Below are 18,544 nucleotides of genomic sequence, written 5' to 3' on the forward strand. Positions count from 1 at the left end.
TTGAAAACTCACACTAGACAGGGATATACATGATAGCAGAGGTCAAGTATCTTACCAAGATGTATGGTGAAACACACATCAATGGGGACAGTATTATGATAAAAAGTAGTTCATTTAGATGGTTCTTTTTATAGAGAAGCTGAACAATGCTGTCATGTGATTACAATTGTAATCAGTCCTGACAAGGTTCATCTAACCAATCTAGGATACATGATTATCAGTAAATAATAAAAGCTCATGCAACAGTGTCACCTCACCTAGCCATCATGTGATGAGGACGAGGTGTATAGAATGGGAGTTGGCAGTGTCTCGGTCACAATCAGGTCAGGTGCATCGGTGGTTGGGTTGGTACTAGACTTTCTGGTTCATTGTTAGACTCGCTAGAGATATCTCGCAGTCAGGTGATAGCCAAGCGCGTCGAGGTTGTCACTGTTTTGACGCTTTAATAAACGGTAAGATGTTCTTCAATACTCAGACTTAATATTCTTCTATAATATTGGATATTTAAATAATTTAGAAAAATGCTGTAAATATATAATTACTAAAGAGGGAACACTTATAAAGGATTTTGGTGAGATTGCGTTTATGAATAAAACTATTCGGTCGAATTCATTATGGGTACAAAACCAGTGGGTCAAGTAATTCATTAATAAACGATGATTCATTAATAAACGATGAACTTGTGTGTTTCATAATCTATTTTTTAGGTTCCTTACAAAGATTCTTCATCAGTTCAGGATTGAGTAGTGTAAAATAGTTTCTAAATGGAGACTAAAGGAGAAGTTAAGGAGACATTTTTCATTGTGACTCGGGGGAAGACTAGGAAAGGTTTCTCCAGAGGATATATTGGCCATGTGGAAGCAGAGACCCAGCACGGGGAGCTGATGGGACTGGTGTATGGAGGTGGCAGCAGTGTCAGCAGCACCAAGAGCCGGGGTGTCGTGAAAAAGGAGGATACTTACCTGCTTTCCCGTCACCAGGCCCAGCTACTGCTGTTTGTGTGTCCCCCCAGCAAGCGCCTAGATCTCCTGTGTAACCCGCAGCTCTTCGCTGCCATCTGTCAGCTGTCACAGGATGACCTGGTGGTACTGAAGCACAAGAAGGCTTACCATCCTGGACTGGTTAAGAACTTGATGCAGATTGGTAGGAAGGAGAACCAAGGAGACCTGCTGATGTTGGGCTTTGAGGTTGAGTTTGTGGTGAGTACTCTAGAAAGCATAATGATATACTGGGTGTCAGGTGAATGCAACATTTACCCCATACATTTATTTACTATAGGAAGAAACAGCATCAGACAGTAATGTGAAGATGCCTCTCTCCCCTCTCCCACTGAAATTGTCCAGATTGTTATCTGTCAAAAAGTTAAACCAAATAGCTTTTCGTAATCCTTGTTCTTGAGAATGCTGCAGGTGATTTTAATACTATACAGTAGTACCCATACTTTTTCAGTGAAACTCCAATCAGCACACCTATTGGGACCTTACACATTTTATTAGAAATTCATGTTTTTAATGCTTCTGAGCAGGACACTGATCAGACGACATCATCTAAGAAGCCTGCCCCTCTACCCCTCTTCAGCGCAGCCGACATTGTCCAGGTTGTTCCTGCCTGTTCCAAAGGGCTTCACTGGAAAGATGTGCCTTTTGATGGTCTGTACATACACATTTATCACCGAGTTATTCAAGTAATGGTTTGTGTCTCTATCAGTAGTCTCTAATCTGTAGAAGTCCCAAATATGTAATGGTATGTTATGTAATTGTTCCCTTCTAGTAAAAATTCATAGAGAGATTATCATCACCTTCTAACAAAACACAGATTGAGAGAGCACCTGTGACTAGATTGCTTGCATACTTGTACAAAAGCACACAAGGGTACATGTACACATCCAGTTAAACTGGCTCATCAAGGATTCATCACATGGTTTAGCGTTTATTGACAGCATGCTCCAAATTCTCATGGGCATAGACTAGTGACAAGAAGACATAGAATCCATATGATGTTTTTCTCTTTTCAACCACTCCTCCCCTCCCCCCCACCCCCAGGTCTGAGCAGAAAGACTGTGTCACGTATCAACTCCATGCCTAACCTAGGGTCTCGTAGGCAACACGTGAAAGAGAGCCAGACAGACCACAAGGTCATGCAAAGCCAAACCCCTAAAGTGTCACATATCCCATTTGAAGTGGGATCCATGGTGGAGGTGATGTCCAACACAGGGATCACTGTGTTTGGGGTGATCCGGTGGATTGGGGCCCCTGAAGGGAAGAAAAGCAATTGGGCAGGTATAGAACTGGTGAGTAAAACCAGTATAAGGGTACTCAACCTGCATTTGTTATTTAACTACTAGTAGTTATAAATTTATATAACATTCAACATTTTGACTTTTTCTTTTCTATAAGGATTATGAGGTGAAAGGATGCTCTGATGGGAAGTATAAGGGACAACAATATTTCTCTTGTAAGGACACCAGTGCTTTGTTTGTACCACTCACAAAGTGCAGCCCTGACAGGAGGTTCTTGTACTCTCCCACTGAAAAGGATATCCTCGGGTCTCCAGATATCTCCCCAGGTTAGGCAGACCTGAGTTCTCGGTCTCTTCTCTTTCACTCTATTTATTTTTCTCCCTTGCTCTTTTGCTTCTCTCTCTCTCTATCTCTCTCTCTCTTTCTCTCATGTTCTCTCCCACACACAAACAGTACACACTGTAAATGTATCTACATTGTAAATACATACAATACCAATTTAGCAGTTCCAAATCAAATTGGTACAGAATAGACAAAGAGGATGGGTTCCTGGATGGGTTCTGCATGTGTTTGTTGCAGTTCCTTCATTGGGGGAAACGGATGCCCCACCTATACCTGAATCTGAGGCCCAATCTTTACTGGTGGGTAAGATGAAGGGGATCCAGGGTCACTTCAACTCCTGCTACCTAGATGTCACTCTTTTCAGGTACACCTGAACCATCCTGAACCGTTCCTCAAATAATACCCAATGAAAGTGGTTATGTTACCACATATAAACAAAACTGAAAGGCTGAAAAAGATATATGGTCTCCCCACAGTCTGTTCAGTTCCTCCAAGACCCTGGACAGTGTCTGCCAAAGTCCAGCTGACACAGAACAACACATATCTCACACTCTCAGGAAAGACATAGTGAACCGTTTACGAAGGTATAGTCCCTTAATGCAAGTGTTGTTTTAAACAGACATTCGGGGATGGGTCTCTCTGTTGAGTGTATTGTGTATTATGTTACGGATCTTTAGTCATAGGGTCTGGGTTTGTGTTATTGTCACCAATATAAGAATGATAATTAAGAGTGGTAACCAACTCTGTCCACAGAGATGGCTTTGTCCCTGCTGATAGCGTGATGAACTTCCGTAAGCAGCTTGGTTGTGACAGCTTTGTAACAGAGGAGAAAGGTACGCTGAGAAATATAACTTATTTAGTTCTTTAACAATTGGTTGTTGTTGTGTATATTTGGCACCAAAGTAGATAATGCTGATTGAACAGTGTTACTTTGACTGCCTCAGACCCTGAAGAGTTCATCACAGTCCTTCTTCAACATGTGCTTTGCATGGAGCCCTTGCTCAAGTTCAGGTCTGAACCCCTCCTCGTTGCTTCTAGTTTTTATTTTCTTCTCTTTCATTGTCTTCCACCTTCTGCCTACCTTTGTCATCTACCTTTTATAAATGGCATAATTAATACATGTGCTTCTCCCTCCTTTTACTGCATTTTAAAAGACTACCTAATGTCTCTCTCTAGACTTTCTACACATTATAAGTTTGCTGTGCAGTTGTTGAACGTGTGCTTTTTTTGGCCTCAGGTCCTGCAGGGGGGTGTCTCAGGATGCTTACACCTTCCAGATAATTCTAGAAAAGGAGCAGGTGGGACAGACACCTACTGTCCAGCAACTTCTGGAGACCTCCTTCCTGTCATGTGATCTTAAATTTGAGGAGGTGGGTGCTACTGGTATTTAAATTCATAGCTCTGTCGACAGAGCTGTATACCTTGTGGACCCCCTAAAAAAATTATTGTGTCATCCTTAACAGTACAGTTACAGTGTCTCCACTTGATGTGCTCCTCAGATCCCATCTTGTCTCATGCTCCAGATGCCAAGGTTTGGAAATAGGTACAAGATGTTTCCCCACATAATCCCCTCAACAGAGCTGGACATCACAGATCTCTTATACAACTGTGAGTTGCACCATTACCCCAGTTTTTTGTCGTTTCTAAATCCAATAGATTTATATAGACACATATCCAATTATTCTTAGGTTGAGAGACTGATATCCTGCGTTTCTTCACAGCACCCAGAGATTGTTTCCTGTGTGGCCGTTTAGCAGAGTATGAGTGTTCCCAGTGTTTACAGGACCGCAGGCTTCAACCAGGAAGAATCAAACAATATTGTGCTACCTGTAAAACACAGGTGGGCAAAATATTTAAACCAGATTTTTACTAACTGTCACATTCAGTGCACACTAACTCATTAAAACACATGAATGACTCTAAGGATGTCCTGTCTCTATACTTATATATTTACTTACATATTTACATTTACTTCAGGTGCACACCCATCCCTCCAGACAAGGTCACTGCCCTAGAGCCCTCACAGTGCCATCAGATGTACCAGCAGATGGCCCTATTCCAAGACATAAGATGCATCTGTTTGCTGTACTTTGCATCCACACGAGCCACTATGTGTCTTTTGTGAAATATGGCCCCAACCCTCGCTCCTGGCTGTTTTTTGACAGCATGGCTGACAGATGTGGTGAGATTGATTGAATTGGCTGTTACAATTTACTATACCAGGGCATTTTAAGAGAAATTATGTATAAGCAAATATATTTTCAACACTGTAAACTCTTCTAATCTTGTGGTTTTATGAAGCAAACAAAAATTGTGCTAATTACAACATACTTACTCTTTAACTGTACCTGACTGTCATATGGCAGTGAGATTGCACTGTGACAAACACGTTGTTTTATCATACCCTATACATATATTTGTTCTTATTTCTCTTTATAGGTGATGACCAGACTGGCTATAACATTCCAGAGATCAGAGCTTGTCCGCAGGTTGGTGATTTCCTGTCTCAGGCAGAGGACAAGCTTGTGTGTGCTGACCCTTCCCAGGCAGGGGAGCCTGTCCGCAGGCTACTTTGTGACTCCTACATGTGTTTATATCAAAGTGAATCCATGGCGCTCCATAGATAAAGCCAGCATAAGAGTGAGACACACAAGTAAGAACTTGGTGTTCTAACAACAGGCCCTAAATAACCTTGTTGGTTGAGTCTGCATGCCTGAAGTAGGTCATCATTACAAGGTTCTGAAAACACTGTTGATAAGCTGGAGAGAGCTAAACTTCCACTGGAAAGGAATGCTTTTATTAATAAAATGAAAATGTCCAGTCATATATTTGACTTGAACATGACTTTGGCAGGACTGAAAGGGTAGTTAGGAGTGATTAGGATATGTTTTCTTTCACATGCCGATACAGATTTTTTCACTGCTAGTATTTTTTATTGTTGCCATATATATTTGATACATTTTTGTACATTCGTTTTATATTGACCGTAATGATTTGTGACAAATTGCTGAAGTGAAATTATCTTTCCATTGAATTAATTAATGAACATGTATGCCTTTATTTTAGATTATTGTAAAGTTAGAGAGGGCTATGTGGAAATCTAAATTGCCTCAAGTTTTATTGTACTCTCTAGATTAATCTTTAATGATCTTTTGGAAAATACAGATTTACAAGAGAAATTTAGATATAGTCAAACAGATTTACACTTAGATATCAATAAAATCTACTTACTGTAAATGGAAGTGGACTCTGAGACTGTGAAGTGAATTTCAACCAAAACCCAAACAATAAAATATATGAGATACTTGTATGGGAGAAGACCTAGTGTTGGCCTACACTACACTGAACGGCAATATTGCACAATACATGGTGAGATTATATTGACTTCCAATCCCCTAGTTTAATATAACAACAGTTCTCTTGCAAAACACACCGACACTTAAGTCACAAAAAAATAGCATATTTTATTGTACAGAACAAATTCACACTTAACAGAAACACACTTTTTTTTTAAAACCTCCTTATTCTGGAGGTTGAAAATGTTTTGAATAACACAACATTGACCACACAATGATCTTCTTTTTTCTCATAAATTCCTAAACATAAAAAGTTGGATCAAGGTCTGTCTATAGGCTTGTAAAAATTGTTGACTGTACATGTATTGCCCTCTTGTGGAAGACGACGTATTCCACTTCCATCACACTCATCCACATTCAAGAATGTCCACTCAGATGTGCGCAGCACCTTGTTTTAATATATAAAACAAAAACACAGAAAATACTTTACTTGAAAATAACTGTAAAATAAAGCATACATTGTAGTATCATCTCATGTTTCTCAACCAATCCTGCTAATCCTCCTAATAAGATTACACAAACACTGATCTGAATGGGTTTTAAAGTGATCTGAACATAGATCTGCCTCCTCATTACTCTAGGACCTGGGACCTATGTACTGCATTGGTTACCTTCACCAAGTAGCCTACTGTAAGACGTTCACAATACAGCTATGCCCCTATCTACCTGTATAGTCAGAGGTGAGAATGATTTGGTAAAAGCCTCAATGTGTTTCATCTTATTTTATCTTGGGAAATACAGATATCCCACATTTAACACATGGGTTTTATGGCAATGAAGAACAGGATAGCCTACAACCCACCTCTATGGGGGTCCCCTCAAGAATAGTAAACAAGGAGTATTTTAACTTGTGGGGATATTTTCTTGATATTTAGAATCAGAATCAGAATCAGAATGGGATTTATTCGCCATGAAAGTTTGCACAGACAAGGAATTTGCTTTGGCAGGAAGGTGCATACAATAAACATATACCTAAAATTTAAATATGTGGACAATCTATACTAAGGGTACATAAACTAGCAGTACTAAGTGGGATTAGAATATAATTAAATATACAATAAAATAAAATATAAGTTGCCGTAAATTACAATATAAAAATACAAATATTACAAAAAATACAAATGTACAAGATACCATTTTGTAATGCAGTGCAAAAAGCAGTGTGTTTTAAGCAAGAAGTCATTAGAGTCAGTGTGGTCCCTTGGCCTTGTTGAAGAGGCCAACAGCGGAAGGGAAGAAACTGTTTTTGTGGCGTGAGGTATTGGTCCTGATGGACCGCAGCCTTCTGCCGGAGGGGAGTGACTGAAACAGGGAGTGTCCAGTGTGGGAGGAGTCGGCCACAATCTTCCTCGCTCGCCTCAGGGTCCTCGAGGTGTGCAGGTCCTCGAGGGTAGGCAGATTGCAGCCAATCACCTTCTCAGCAGTGCGGATGATACACTGCAGTCTGCTCTTGTCCTTGGCAGTGGCAGCAGCGTACCAGACGGTGATGGAGGAGGTGAGGATGGACTCAATGATGGCTGAGTAGAAGTGCACCATCATTGTCTTTGGCAGGTTGAACTTCTTCAGCTGCCAAAGGAAGTACATCCTCTGTTGTGCTTTCTTGATGAGGGAGCTGATGTTCAGTTCCCACTTGAGGTCCTGGGAGAGGATAGTGCCCAGGAAGCGGAAGGACTCCACAGTGTTGACTGGGGAGTCACACAGGGTGATGGGGGTGAGTGGGGCTGTGTTCCTCCTGAAGTCCACAACCATCTCCACTGTCTTAAGAGCATTGAGCTCTAAGTTGTTCTGGCTGCACCAGGTCACCAGGTTGGCCGCTTCCCACCTATAATCAGACTTGTCTCCACCAGAGATGAGCCCAATAAGGGTGGTGTCGTCCGCAAACTTCAGGAGTTTGACGGACGGATGACTGGAGGTGCAACTGTTGGTGTACAGGGAGAAGAGCAGAGGAGAAAGGACGCAGCCCTGAGGTGATCCGGTGCTGATGGACCGGGAGTCAGAGACTTGTGTTCCCAGCTTAACGCACTGCTTCCTGTCAGACAGGAAGTCTGTGATCCACCTGCAGGTGGAATCAGGCACGTTCAGCTGGGAGAGCTTGTCCTGAAGCAGGGCGGGGATGATGGTATTGAAGGCAGAGCTGAAGTCCACAAACAGGATCCTGGCATAGGATGCTGGGGAGTCCAGGTGCTGTAGGGTGAAGTGGAGGGCCATGTTAACTGCATCGTCCACAGACCTGTTGGCTCTGTAGGCAAACTGCAGGGGGTCCAGTAGAGGGTCAGTGATGGATTTAAGGTGTGCCAGCACCAGGCGCTCGAAAGACTTCATTACCACAGAGGTCAGGGCGACGGGTCTGTAGTCATTATGTCCTGTTGGCCTTGGCTTTTTGGGCACAGGGATGATGGTGGAGGACTTGAGACAGGCTGGCACATGACATGTCTCAAGGGAGGTGTTAAAGATGTAGGTAAACACCGGAGACAGCTGGTTTAAAAGGAGTTTAGGAGGATTTAGGGTTAGAGTTAAAAGTATAAAGTGTTGGGATAATGGGATTAGGGTTAGGAGCTAGGATTAGGGTTACATTTTGGGGTTAGGGAAATCTAGATTTTGAATGGGACTGAAGATTTTGTCAGTCCCCACAAGAAGAGCAATAAGCCTAAAACATTCTGTTTGGATTCACAGTGGAAAGAGCTATAGCTTACATTTTGCATAGCCTACGACCATGTCATGTGATTAAGGACTAGCTGTAAGGATAAACCCTGTGGTTGCTGTTAACAATCGAGCTAGATTTTATTTTCAGTAACATTTTCAGATTGTCTGATCTGTTTTTACATAGTAGGCCTATCTTCTGACACGAGTAGTTGGCCTACTGTCCGACGTGGAAAAGCACGTTTTTAAAGGAGGGGTTATGGCGAACTCGTTTTCCCCACCCAGTCACTAACACGAGCATGCGCATTTTGATAAAATTCGGACTTAGTCGGTTACACAATTGTTTCTTTCTTCATTCTGCCTGCATCTCCTCGCCGGCATTTTACCCTACACGTTCCTCACTTTGTTTTTATCAGATACATAATTGGAAATGAGTGGCGATCATTCCCACAACGATAGCCAGGTATAATTTGGAATGGTGTTATGTGATGTTTTTGGCTGTGTAACATAAAACTCTGTGGCTGTTCGATTTGCTATGATAGACTTAGGAAATGTTAGCTAGCTATCGAAGTTAGCAAGAACCAGAACATTAGCTCCGACTACTAGATGGCCATCTCTAGTACCTCGGTTTCCGTTTGACAGTAACTAAATCTAGCTGAGTGACAACCGTATGGATCACGCTAGCTGTATCCTATATTACGGTGACATTTACATGATATGCTTATGTGTTGATATGTTAGCTTTCAAATGCTGTGTACTAGTCTTGCCAGCTTGTGGCGCTATTGTGAGCTAGCCGCTAGCCAATGTTAGAAGTTATCAGTGTCTACAGTAACAAGTGACCAAACATCGTTGTTTGTCCTTGCTTTTGCAGATTGACTACGGCTCTCGGGCGAATGGTAAGAACGTGTGTTAAACTACAAATGTTATTTAAACCAGTTTACAATCTTTCCCAGAACTGACGTGTCTGCACCATTCGTGGTTAGGATAGCATGTGCTAGCTGGCTAGTTCTGTTTAATGCTAACGCTTCTGTTCAGCTAGGACAGAAATGGCGTCCAGAGACTAAGTCCGCTGCCTCCCTCACAAGCGCCTATTGTTCAAAAGACTGGCTCCGAAATTGAATTTAGAAAAAGTATTATGTAGATTTTATTGCAGATTCATAAAGACCCGTAGATGTTTTACATGTATATATACTTCAATTATGCTTGTGGTCGCCTTAACGTGCCACATTCCGGGTCTGAAAGTAAGGGTTTGGGGGTTGAGGACTTAGTCTCTACGCCATTTTCTTTTTCAGTCTAGCGGTCTGAATGTTGAGAATATAGCTGAAGTGCAGATGGCTGTGATATGGAGGCGAAACACGGAGGAGCATTGGTTCAGACATGATTCCCAAGGGTGAAATCAAGATGGCACCTATGCATATTTAGCAATAACTTAAGTTGTTGATATTCATGTGACTGTTACTTACATATTGTAGACATTGTTTGTGTGCAAAAGTGATCAAACATTTTGTTTCCAGATGGAATGTGGTTTTTCATGATTGACGTTTTCTAAATTGCTCATCTTTTAAACTAATTATTCGAATTTGAGCTAGCAAGGTCTTTCCCACATGGCTACTGTGTTAATGCACAACAATGCTAATTTAATTTAAGACTTCACACGATGAAATTTGATCAACTACAACATGCTTACAGACAAAACACAAATTCTCTTTGAGTCCTGTCAAATCAGTTGAAGGTCCAGTGCCTGTTTGGTTGTACTACCGCTGTATTTAGGACACTTGGGAGAGCAGAGATTCTAAATGTATTATTTGTTATTACTTGTTTATTTACTTTTTACATCTTTCTATCCATCACATCTTTGTGTAGTGCTTTCAGATTGCTCAGGTTGGTTCATTTAAGAACTCTATTCCTTCAATGTACAACTATTTGAAATGTTGCTTGTATTGTTGCTTTTTTACTGTAAAATACCTCTGGCCAAGTTGCCCATGCAAACCATTTTGTTAGTGTCAGTGTCACTGTAGCCGAGGCTGTAATAATACAATTTAAATAATAATACAATTTAAATAGATGTAGATTAAGCCTACCTGTTCACATTAAATTATGGCGTTGATGTAAATACCCAGATGAAAATCAAGCTTTTCTCATTGCCATCTAGGTTTCAGGCTTGGGCTACACATATCAGCATTTAAATAATACATAGGCCTATATACTTAAGCTATGCAAAACCGTAGCCTCAACAATATCAAAATAGCCATTATGGCCATCCCAGATATCCCAATTTTAGCTCAAATCAAATTTTAAGTGAGCACTTTCATTGTAGGATGTTACAGCAGAATATTTGAGAGCTCTAATGTTTTATGTCATCTGTTATTTGACGTTGAGACTGCCTAAGACCTAGTTGTTCAGCCCCAGATATACAATTCTAGCATGCACCTTCCAAAATGAGAGGATGGTATAGTATTAAGTTTCTCCAGCCATCATCATTTGACTGTTACATTATGTTAGCAACAATTAAGAGAAATTATTTAGTTATGTCGAGATGGGGATTACTTTCACTAGCTGACAATGTTAAGCTAAGTGGTGACATGGAGAGTGAAGCTTTCTTATATACCACTATCTTTTTATTCCAAGTAATGACCTTTTATACGTGTAATACCTTTTATACAAAACCTTTTATAGGTTTAAGCACTAGGGGGCGTTGTCTTTCAAGTTTTGGGTCATTTAAGTCCAAACCATGAAATGTTTTTGGGGGGTTTTGATAATTAAAAAAAAGGCACATGCATGATAATCCTCAAGTTAATGTAGTTTATTTTGGAACAGGAAAACAATTGTCAATTTTGACACTGCTACACTCAATTACCACTCTGCTTTCCCCCAGATTCTCACAAACATAAAGATAAATATAAGGATAAAGAACACAAACACAAGGACCACAAGAAGGATAAGGAGCGTGAGAAATCCAAGTATGGCAACAGGTATGACTCGACTACCAGGTCTCTTGAGTGGGGGAATGTGGTGAATCAGACTGGTTTGAGTCACCGATGTTTGGGAATACATAATAAATCTCCACATCTATTGGTATAAAGATAAGCTCTTCAACATGGGTATTTTGTGGCCATGTCTCAGAGAAGGGTTGTGTGCATGCCTATCAAAATGCGTATACGGTTGGAGACTGGTATTGCATCGGCATGCGGAAATGGTTATTCATGCGTTTTGACTGGTTTTTAAATGGAATAGTTTCAAACTGATTTCAATTTGTGTTCTTTTCTTTGGGGGGAACTTAGTGACCATAAGGACTCAGACAAGAAACACAAAGAGGAGAGAGTGAAGCACAAAGATGGCAGCACAGACAGACACAAGCACAAGGACAAAGAAAAGAGGAAGGAGGAGAAAGTGAGAGCCCAAATTTTTTTTCATAAGTCATCCCATATTGTGCACGGTGGACTTGGAATGTCAGAACTATCAAGAGTTCCTTTGAGACTTCCTCAAAAGAAAGGTGAATTGGGATCATATGCATTCAGGGTGAACACTTTTGTTCTGAACACATGTTTTGCCTTGCCAGGTAAGGGTTCTTGATGGCAAACCAAAGAAGGAGAAGGAGAATGGCTTTGCCAGGTAAGTTACGTTTCACATGTGTGGCATACAAATTAGTGTCATTTTAGAATTTATGATGAATCCCAATGTTTTGTCATCAGCCCTCCTCGCATTAAATCTGAGCCTGACAGTGATGGCTTCTACCAGTCTCCCAAACATGAAAAGTCTTTGAAGAGAGTGCGGGATGATGACAAGTAAGTAGATCTGAGCATGTCCTCAGTGTTTTATATTCATTCCCCTTTTTAAATGTAATTAGCAGCTCTGTCATTTTTGAGAATGAGGTTTAGAAAGTGATAGTTGAAATCACCAGTGTAATACAATAATCTTAAAGGTTGTCTCTTTTCAGTTCTGAGTTCAAGCCCAAGAAGGTAAAGACTGAAAATGACAGGATGGACAAAAAAGTAAAAAAGAAGAACCAAGAGGATGAGGTTGGTGGAAAACCAGTTGTTCAGAATGCTCAAAACAGAAAGATCTTCAGGCTTTTTTAGATGCTTTGGTCCCCCTTTCATGTCCAGGATATCAAGCCTAAAAAGACAAAAAACAAGAAAGGGGAAGGCGCTAATGGTAAAAAGAAAGCAAAGAAGGAGCCAGAAGAGAAGTGGAAATGGTTAGTTTCAAACATCCTCCAGCTGTCTTGTACAATGGAGCTATTCTCATTGTGTATTTGGTGCCTTTCAGTTCATTTGATGAATGAAATGTGGAGGTTTAGAACACTACTGGACGGACAAAATGATAATTTTCTGTGTTAATTGTCTCCTCACCTCACCCCCTGTGATGGTTCTTTGGAACTATAGGTGGGAGGAAGAGAGATCCACAGATGGCTCCAAGTGGAGGTTTTTGGAACACAAAGGTCCAGTGTTTGCTGCTGCATACGAACCTCTTCCCAGCAAAGTGAAATTTTACTATGATGGTGAGACTAATGTGTTTTTTTCTCCCACTGGTTAAATTTGCTGTTGAGGAGGTTGGAGACTTGCAATGGTGGATGTCAACCATATTTGTCAGCTGCAAATTGGTTTTAATCTTTTTAAATAGGAAAACACATGAAACTTAAGCCAGAGGCAGAGGAGGTAGCTACATTCTTTGCCAAGATGCTGGATCATGAGTATACCACCAAGGATATCTTCAGGAAAAACTTCTTCAAAGACTGGAGAAAGGTATGGTGCACTTAATGACAGTTTTATTAGTCTGAGCACTTTCCAGATCAATTATTTGTCTTTTATTCTTGAATGAATAATTACTGCCATAATGTTAGCTTATCAGGATAACATTTGTCATTGCCACAAGCAGTAATTTACCTCAAGGAATGAATACATGCATTTGAAGACTCTTTTAACCAAATCTGTGTTTCTGTTCCCTCCACAGGAAATGACCTCAGAGGAGAAGTCCAAGATCACAGACCTGAACAAGTGTGAGTTCAATGAAATGGCTGACTACTTCAAGGCTCAATCTGAAGCCAGGAAGCAGATGTCAAAAGAAGAGAAACTAGTAAGTCAAATCATCAACTTTCCTCATACCTTTTTCAAATGTCTGCAATCTTGAAAATGAAATCGGCTCTAATTCTTAAGATACTGTGTATCTTGCAGAAAATCAAAGAGGAAAATGAGCGCCTCCTCCAAGAGTATGGCTTCTGCATCATGGACAACCACAAGGAGAGGATAGCTAACTTCCGCATCGAGCCCCCAGGTCTGTTCCGTGGCCGAGGTGACCACCCCAAGATGGGCATGCTGAAGCGCAGGATCCGACCTCAGGACATAATCATTAACTGTAGCAAGTGAGTTAGATTGTTGAGGCTAAACAGTGTCCTGACAAATCTTTTCTTTCCTGCTTTCACTATGTGCTTGTGGAGAACTGATTTGAGAACATTATCAATGTTTGTCCCCATTAGCCAAGCAGAGGGCAGTAAACCTGGTGAGGAGTAATTATTGGTAGGTTTTGGCCTTTCATTATTCTTTTTCCTCTCCTCCAGGGACTCCAATCATCCCAAACCTCCCCCAGGCACCAAATGGAAGGAACTGCGTCATGATAACAAGGTTACCTGGCTGGTTTCGTGGACAGAGAATATCCAGGGGTCCATCAAGTACATCATGCTGAACCCCAGTTCCAGAATCAAGGTGGGCTGATGGGGCCTTAAGGCATATTGATTCATGTTTAAGGGCCTTATAGACTACATTTGTACTGATCAAACTGAATAATCTACCAGGTTTAGTCATTTCAAGTTCGGAATGTGTTTTCAGTGTTAAAATGTTTGCATTCATGTGTTGGCCTCCAGGGAGAGAAAGACTGGCAGAAATATGAAACAGCCCGTCGGCTGAAGAAATGTGTGGAACGGTTGCGGGCCCAGTACCGTGAGGACTGGAAGTCCAAGGAGATGAGGATTCGACAGAGAGCTGTGGCCCTCTACTTCATTGACAAGGTTTGTTTCCTCCATACAAACATGCGTGCACTGACTGGTTACTTGCTACTTCGTGGTAGATATTTTGAGATCGCTCTAGTTGTAACATGTCGTGTCCTACATTTTCCCAGCTGGCTTTGAGAGCTGGTAACGAGAAGGAGGAAGGAGAGACTGCAGACACGGTGGGCTGCTGCTCCCTCAGGGTAGAGCACATCGTGCTGTCCCCTGAGAAGGACGGACAGGAGTTTGTTGTGGAGTTTGACTTCCTAGGAAAAGACTCCATCCGCTACTACAACAAGGTCCCTGTGGAGAAAAGGGTAAGGAGTTTGGTGGAATAGCTCGACCTTGATTTGCCCATTCTAAATCGGTTCCTGGACAGGTTTAATGTTGTAATTTTTTTAATCCCAGGTTTTCAAAAACCTCCAGCTTTTCATGGAGGGCAAGCAACCAGAAGATGATCTCTTTGACCGCCTTAATGTAAGCTAAACGAGTGCAGTCTCTTAAACACAACCACTCCTAGATATGAAATGGTATTAAAAATATATATCCATAAACATGTCCATCTCAGTGTATATGGCGTTCGATGTTCATTTTATAACTTCCCAGATCCCCATCTGTCCCATTTGACCTTATGAGTGCCATATTTCTATTCTTCCAGACCACAATTCTGAACAAGCACCTTCAGGAATTGATGGATGGACTGACGGCCAAGGTGTTCCGTACCTACAATGCGTCAATCACTCTGCAGCAGCAGCTGAAGGAGCTCACGAGCCGTAAGTCATAGCTGCCATCACTTGACATTCCCAAACATGCATAACTACTAGAGCCCGACCGATAAAGGATTTTTAAGGCTGATACTGATAAAAAATATTTGGTGATTTTTAAAAATCCAATATTCCAGTAGTTATTTGTAGTTTATATTTAGTCACTTTTAGCAGAAGTTCTTATCCTGAGCGACTAAGTACAGGGACATTCCCCGAGGCAAGTAAGGTTAAGTGCCTTCCCAAGGACATAATGTCATTTGATACGGCCGGGAATCGAACCAGCAACCTTCTGATTAATAGCCCGATTCCCTAACTGCTCAGCCATCTGATACTGTTATTATTTCCTCACAAAAATAATATGTAAATGCAGTTTCTGATAAATAAAATGTATAAAAATACAAACTTAATATATGAAACTTAGTCCTTTGAAAAAATAAATAAATGTATCGGCATTTATAATGGCCGATAAATGAATATAAAAAAATATATATATATATATATATATAAAATACAGAGTTTGGAAAATGCCCAATATTGGCCGATAATATCGGCCCGCCGATATATCGGTCAGGCTTTAATGACTACGTATTGCTTACGTTGTCTTGTCCCAAGAATTTCAGTGCCCAGTCTGACTGTGTTGTTCTGTGCACCTGACAATAAAAAAACTGAAAGTTGGATGACAGGACGAATCTGGGTGGGAGAAGAGCAAAACTCGTCTTAAGGGGGGGTAAAAAAAAGTTTAATTAATTTGTTTACCCCCAGCTGATGAGAACGTTCCTGCCAAGATCCTGTCCTATAACAGGGCCAACAGAGCTGTGGCCATCCTTTGTAATCATCAGAGGGCACCACCCAAGACCTTTGAGAAGTCAATGCAGAACCTTCAGACTAAAGTAAGTGTGCTGTGCACATTTGGACTATTCTCTAGGCTCACGATATGTGGACTAAAGTCCCACAATACTTCACTCAAAACATAACGTAGCTTCTCCAGTCTATACAACAGCAATTGACGTTGGTAGCCTGTTTTTTTTTACGTGTGTCTACAGTAACCTAGGTTTTGAATAAACAGTGATGCAGTTGAGTTTGGAGTTTATTTCATGCACTTTTATGAATACTATTCATATACCAGTTATATTCTGATAATATCCATGAATAAAGGATACAACATACTATTGTCTGTGTTGTATTTTAGGATATAAATGCTAAAATAGGCTATAAATGCTAAAATAATTCATAAAATGTAGCCTATGTTCAGTGTTTTTTTTTTTTTTTGTCACATTGCACCCTTTTATTCTCCAATACTGATTTTTTTTTTTTTGGTTCGTTAGATTGATGCCAAGAAGGACCAGCTGTCTGACGCCAAGAGGGAACTGAAGAGCGCCAAGGCCGATGCCAAAGTACGGAGAGACGAGAAGTCCAAAAAGTAAGTAGCAATGGACGATCAAGGGCACCATTATGTATCCTCTGCTGGTGCTACTATAAATGGCTTGTACAGTTAGATGATTCTCCCCTGATGCTCCGCTGCACCTAGATCTGTAGAGACCAAGAAAAAGGCAGTGGAGAGGATAGAGGAACAGCTGATGAAGCTGGAGGTGCAAGCGACGGATCGTGAGGAGAACAAGCAGATTGCCCTGGGTACCTCCAAACTCAACTATCTGGACCCACGGATCTCTGTAGCCTGGTGAGTCAGGACTCAAATCTATCTGGTTCTCCTCCACTTTTATATATTTTGCATGATATGTAAGAAAGTGCAATGGGTGTGTGAAATGTATTTTAATATACCATTAATGAAGTTAAATTCTTCTTGACCTTTAGTAAAACAATTTTATTTAATATTCATCTTCCATTGTCTTCCAAGGTGTAAGAAGTGGGACATCCCAATTGAGAAGATTTACAACAAAACACAGCGTGAGAAGTTTGCCTGGGCTATCGATATGGCAGATGATGACTATGAATTTTAAATCCAGAAGCTGTTTATTTGGTTTCATTGGATACCCATTTTTAGTTTAACAGATTTTACCTGATGGCCAGCCTGATGAGCTGTAGTGAGGAGTGTGAGCTCAAAAAGTGTGGCTGTATAGATGAGTTGAATGCCAGAGGATGATAGTCAGAATGTTCAGGCCATCACAAATGACCTAAGGGGAGGGGGGGGGGGGGGGGTCTGGGCTTAGTCTTAGGATCAGATCTGAAATCAGGTCAGTGATCTATACCCACATAGGAAGGTCAAGCAGTGCTCCAAATGATGACCGACCAGTGGATGATTTTTACCTTTTGGCTCTGCCCCTTCAGACGCAAGATGTCTGAACTTTGAACTTTGTGGTCCTATAGCAACTGTATTCAACAGCAAAAAAATGCTTTGTGTATCATTTGTTCACTTGATCTGTATTTTATCCTCCCATATTAATGAATTCTATATTTTGATAGAAGAAAAAAAAGTAAAATCAATAAATTCCTTAAGTACACCCACGCGCCTTTTGAGGACAAGAAATGTGAGTTTGAGTTGTGGGGAAAAACCATGCAAGCTGTGTTTTTGGGTGAGTGTTTTAAACTGGACTATCGAATTGTAACATGAGGATGCTTGGACTGGCATAGGGAAATAACTTAAACTTCGTCAATAGCCTAAGCAAGCAGAATGTGAATTTCTTGAATTTTCTCTTTTTGTTACAGCTTTCATCAGGGACTTCAGTGTAAATGTGAACCAATCATGATTTGTTTCCCTTGCATTGCCAGCATCCTCTAAATCCTTCTACATAGCATTGTGTCCATCTGGTTTTAACTTAATTATTTCAAATGATTGCTTCATGAGGAAAAAAAATGCCCTTATCTGTTACTTGAAGAAAATGCTTTAAAAAAATGTATTTTAAGTTGGATAATGGAAAATGTTTTTCTTTCAGAAGGTTGTGAGGGATATGAACTTTGCCAAAAAAATAACAATCTGTTACAATTTAGGCAGTTATTTTTAATTGTGTAAAGACTGAGTAAAATGAAACATAACAAGAGTTTTAATGTGAATGATTCATTAATTTTATTCCACTTGTCTAGAAGGGAAGTTGTTCGTAGTGGTAAACTCAACTTCCTGGTCCGTCTCTCCTGTCATAGCCTCCAATCATTTTTGTTTTAGGTTGTATGCTCATTGTAGGTTGAAAATAATAAAATCCTACAACTCGTTTAGAATGTTACGTCTGATTATTTGCTTACTTGACAATGCAAAATTATGCATTTT

General features: G+C 40.6%; 2 protein-coding genes across 5 annotated transcripts; both read left to right on the forward strand.

Moving 5' to 3' along the window:
• Window positions 1-327: 327 nt before the first annotated feature.
• Window positions 328-6,059, forward strand: cyldb (cylindromatosis (turban tumor syndrome), b). Its single transcript, XM_062462850.1, has 14 exons — window positions 328-452; window positions 708-1,199; window positions 1,526-1,649; window positions 2,043-2,290; window positions 2,397-2,565; window positions 2,819-2,945; window positions 3,058-3,165; window positions 3,335-3,414; window positions 3,526-3,592; window positions 3,819-3,951; window positions 4,081-4,189; window positions 4,303-4,421; window positions 4,559-4,763; window positions 5,021-6,059. Exons 2-14 carry the CDS (start codon window positions 765-767, stop codon window positions 5,206-5,208), a joined length of 2,112 nt encoding a protein of 703 aa, XP_062318834.1. The 5' UTR covers window positions 328-452; window positions 708-764; the 3' UTR covers window positions 5,209-6,059.
• A 2,841-nt stretch (window positions 6,060-8,900) lies between these two features.
• top1a (DNA topoisomerase Ia) lies at window positions 8,901-18,487 on the forward strand. Of its 4 annotated transcripts, none has more exons than XM_062462859.1 (22): window positions 8,918-9,040; window positions 9,449-9,473; window positions 10,441-10,458; window positions 11,453-11,549; window positions 11,859-11,967; window positions 12,137-12,189; window positions 12,270-12,362; window positions 12,500-12,596; window positions 12,684-12,775; window positions 12,963-13,078; window positions 13,201-13,322; window positions 13,531-13,653; window positions 13,752-13,939; window positions 14,135-14,279; window positions 14,438-14,581; window positions 14,692-14,877; window positions 14,969-15,037; window positions 15,219-15,333; window positions 16,087-16,214; window positions 16,650-16,744; window positions 16,853-17,002; window positions 17,180-18,487. In XM_062462859.1, exons 1-22 carry the CDS (start codon window positions 9,008-9,010, stop codon window positions 17,280-17,282), a joined length of 2,301 nt encoding a protein of 766 aa, XP_062318843.1. In that variant the 5' UTR covers window positions 8,918-9,007; the 3' UTR covers window positions 17,283-18,487. The 4 variants fall into 4 exon arrangements, with proteins under 4 accessions (XP_062318860.1, XP_062318865.1, XP_062318843.1 ...); XM_062462868.1 differs by having other exon boundaries at window positions 8,919-9,040; window positions 12,515-12,596; XM_062462876.1 differs by lacking the exon at window positions 10,441-10,458 and having other exon boundaries at window positions 8,901-9,040.
• Window positions 18,488-18,544: the final 57 nt, after the last annotated feature.

This window comes from Osmerus eperlanus, chromosome 1 (genome assembly GCF_963692335.1).
Source record: "Osmerus eperlanus chromosome 1, fOsmEpe2.1, whole genome shotgun sequence".
NCBI classification, from domain to species: Eukaryota; Metazoa; Chordata; class Actinopteri; order Osmeriformes; family Osmeridae; genus Osmerus; species Osmerus eperlanus.

Coding starts and splice junctions, on each gene's coding strand:
- cyldb (XM_062462850.1), top strand. CDS start 765: ATGGAGACTAAAGGAGAAGTTAAGGAGACATTTTTCATTGTGACTCGG. Junction 3,166..3,334: donor ATAGTGAACCGTTTACGAAG/GTATAGTCCCTT, acceptor CTCTGTCCACAG/AGATGGCTTTGTCCCTGCTG. Junction 4,422..4,558: donor GTGCTACCTGTAAAACACAG/GTGGGCAAAATA, acceptor CATTTACTTCAG/GTGCACACCCATCCCTCCAG.
- top1a (XM_062462859.1), top strand. CDS start 9,008: ATGAGTGGCGATCATTCCCACAACGATAGCCAG. Junction 14,280..14,437: donor ACCCCAGTTCCAGAATCAAG/GTGGGCTGATGG, acceptor GTTGGCCTCCAG/GGAGAGAAAGACTGGCAGAA. Junction 14,878..14,968: donor AGGTCCCTGTGGAGAAAAGG/GTAAGGAGTTTG, acceptor TTTTAATCCCAG/GTTTTCAAAAACCTCCAGCT.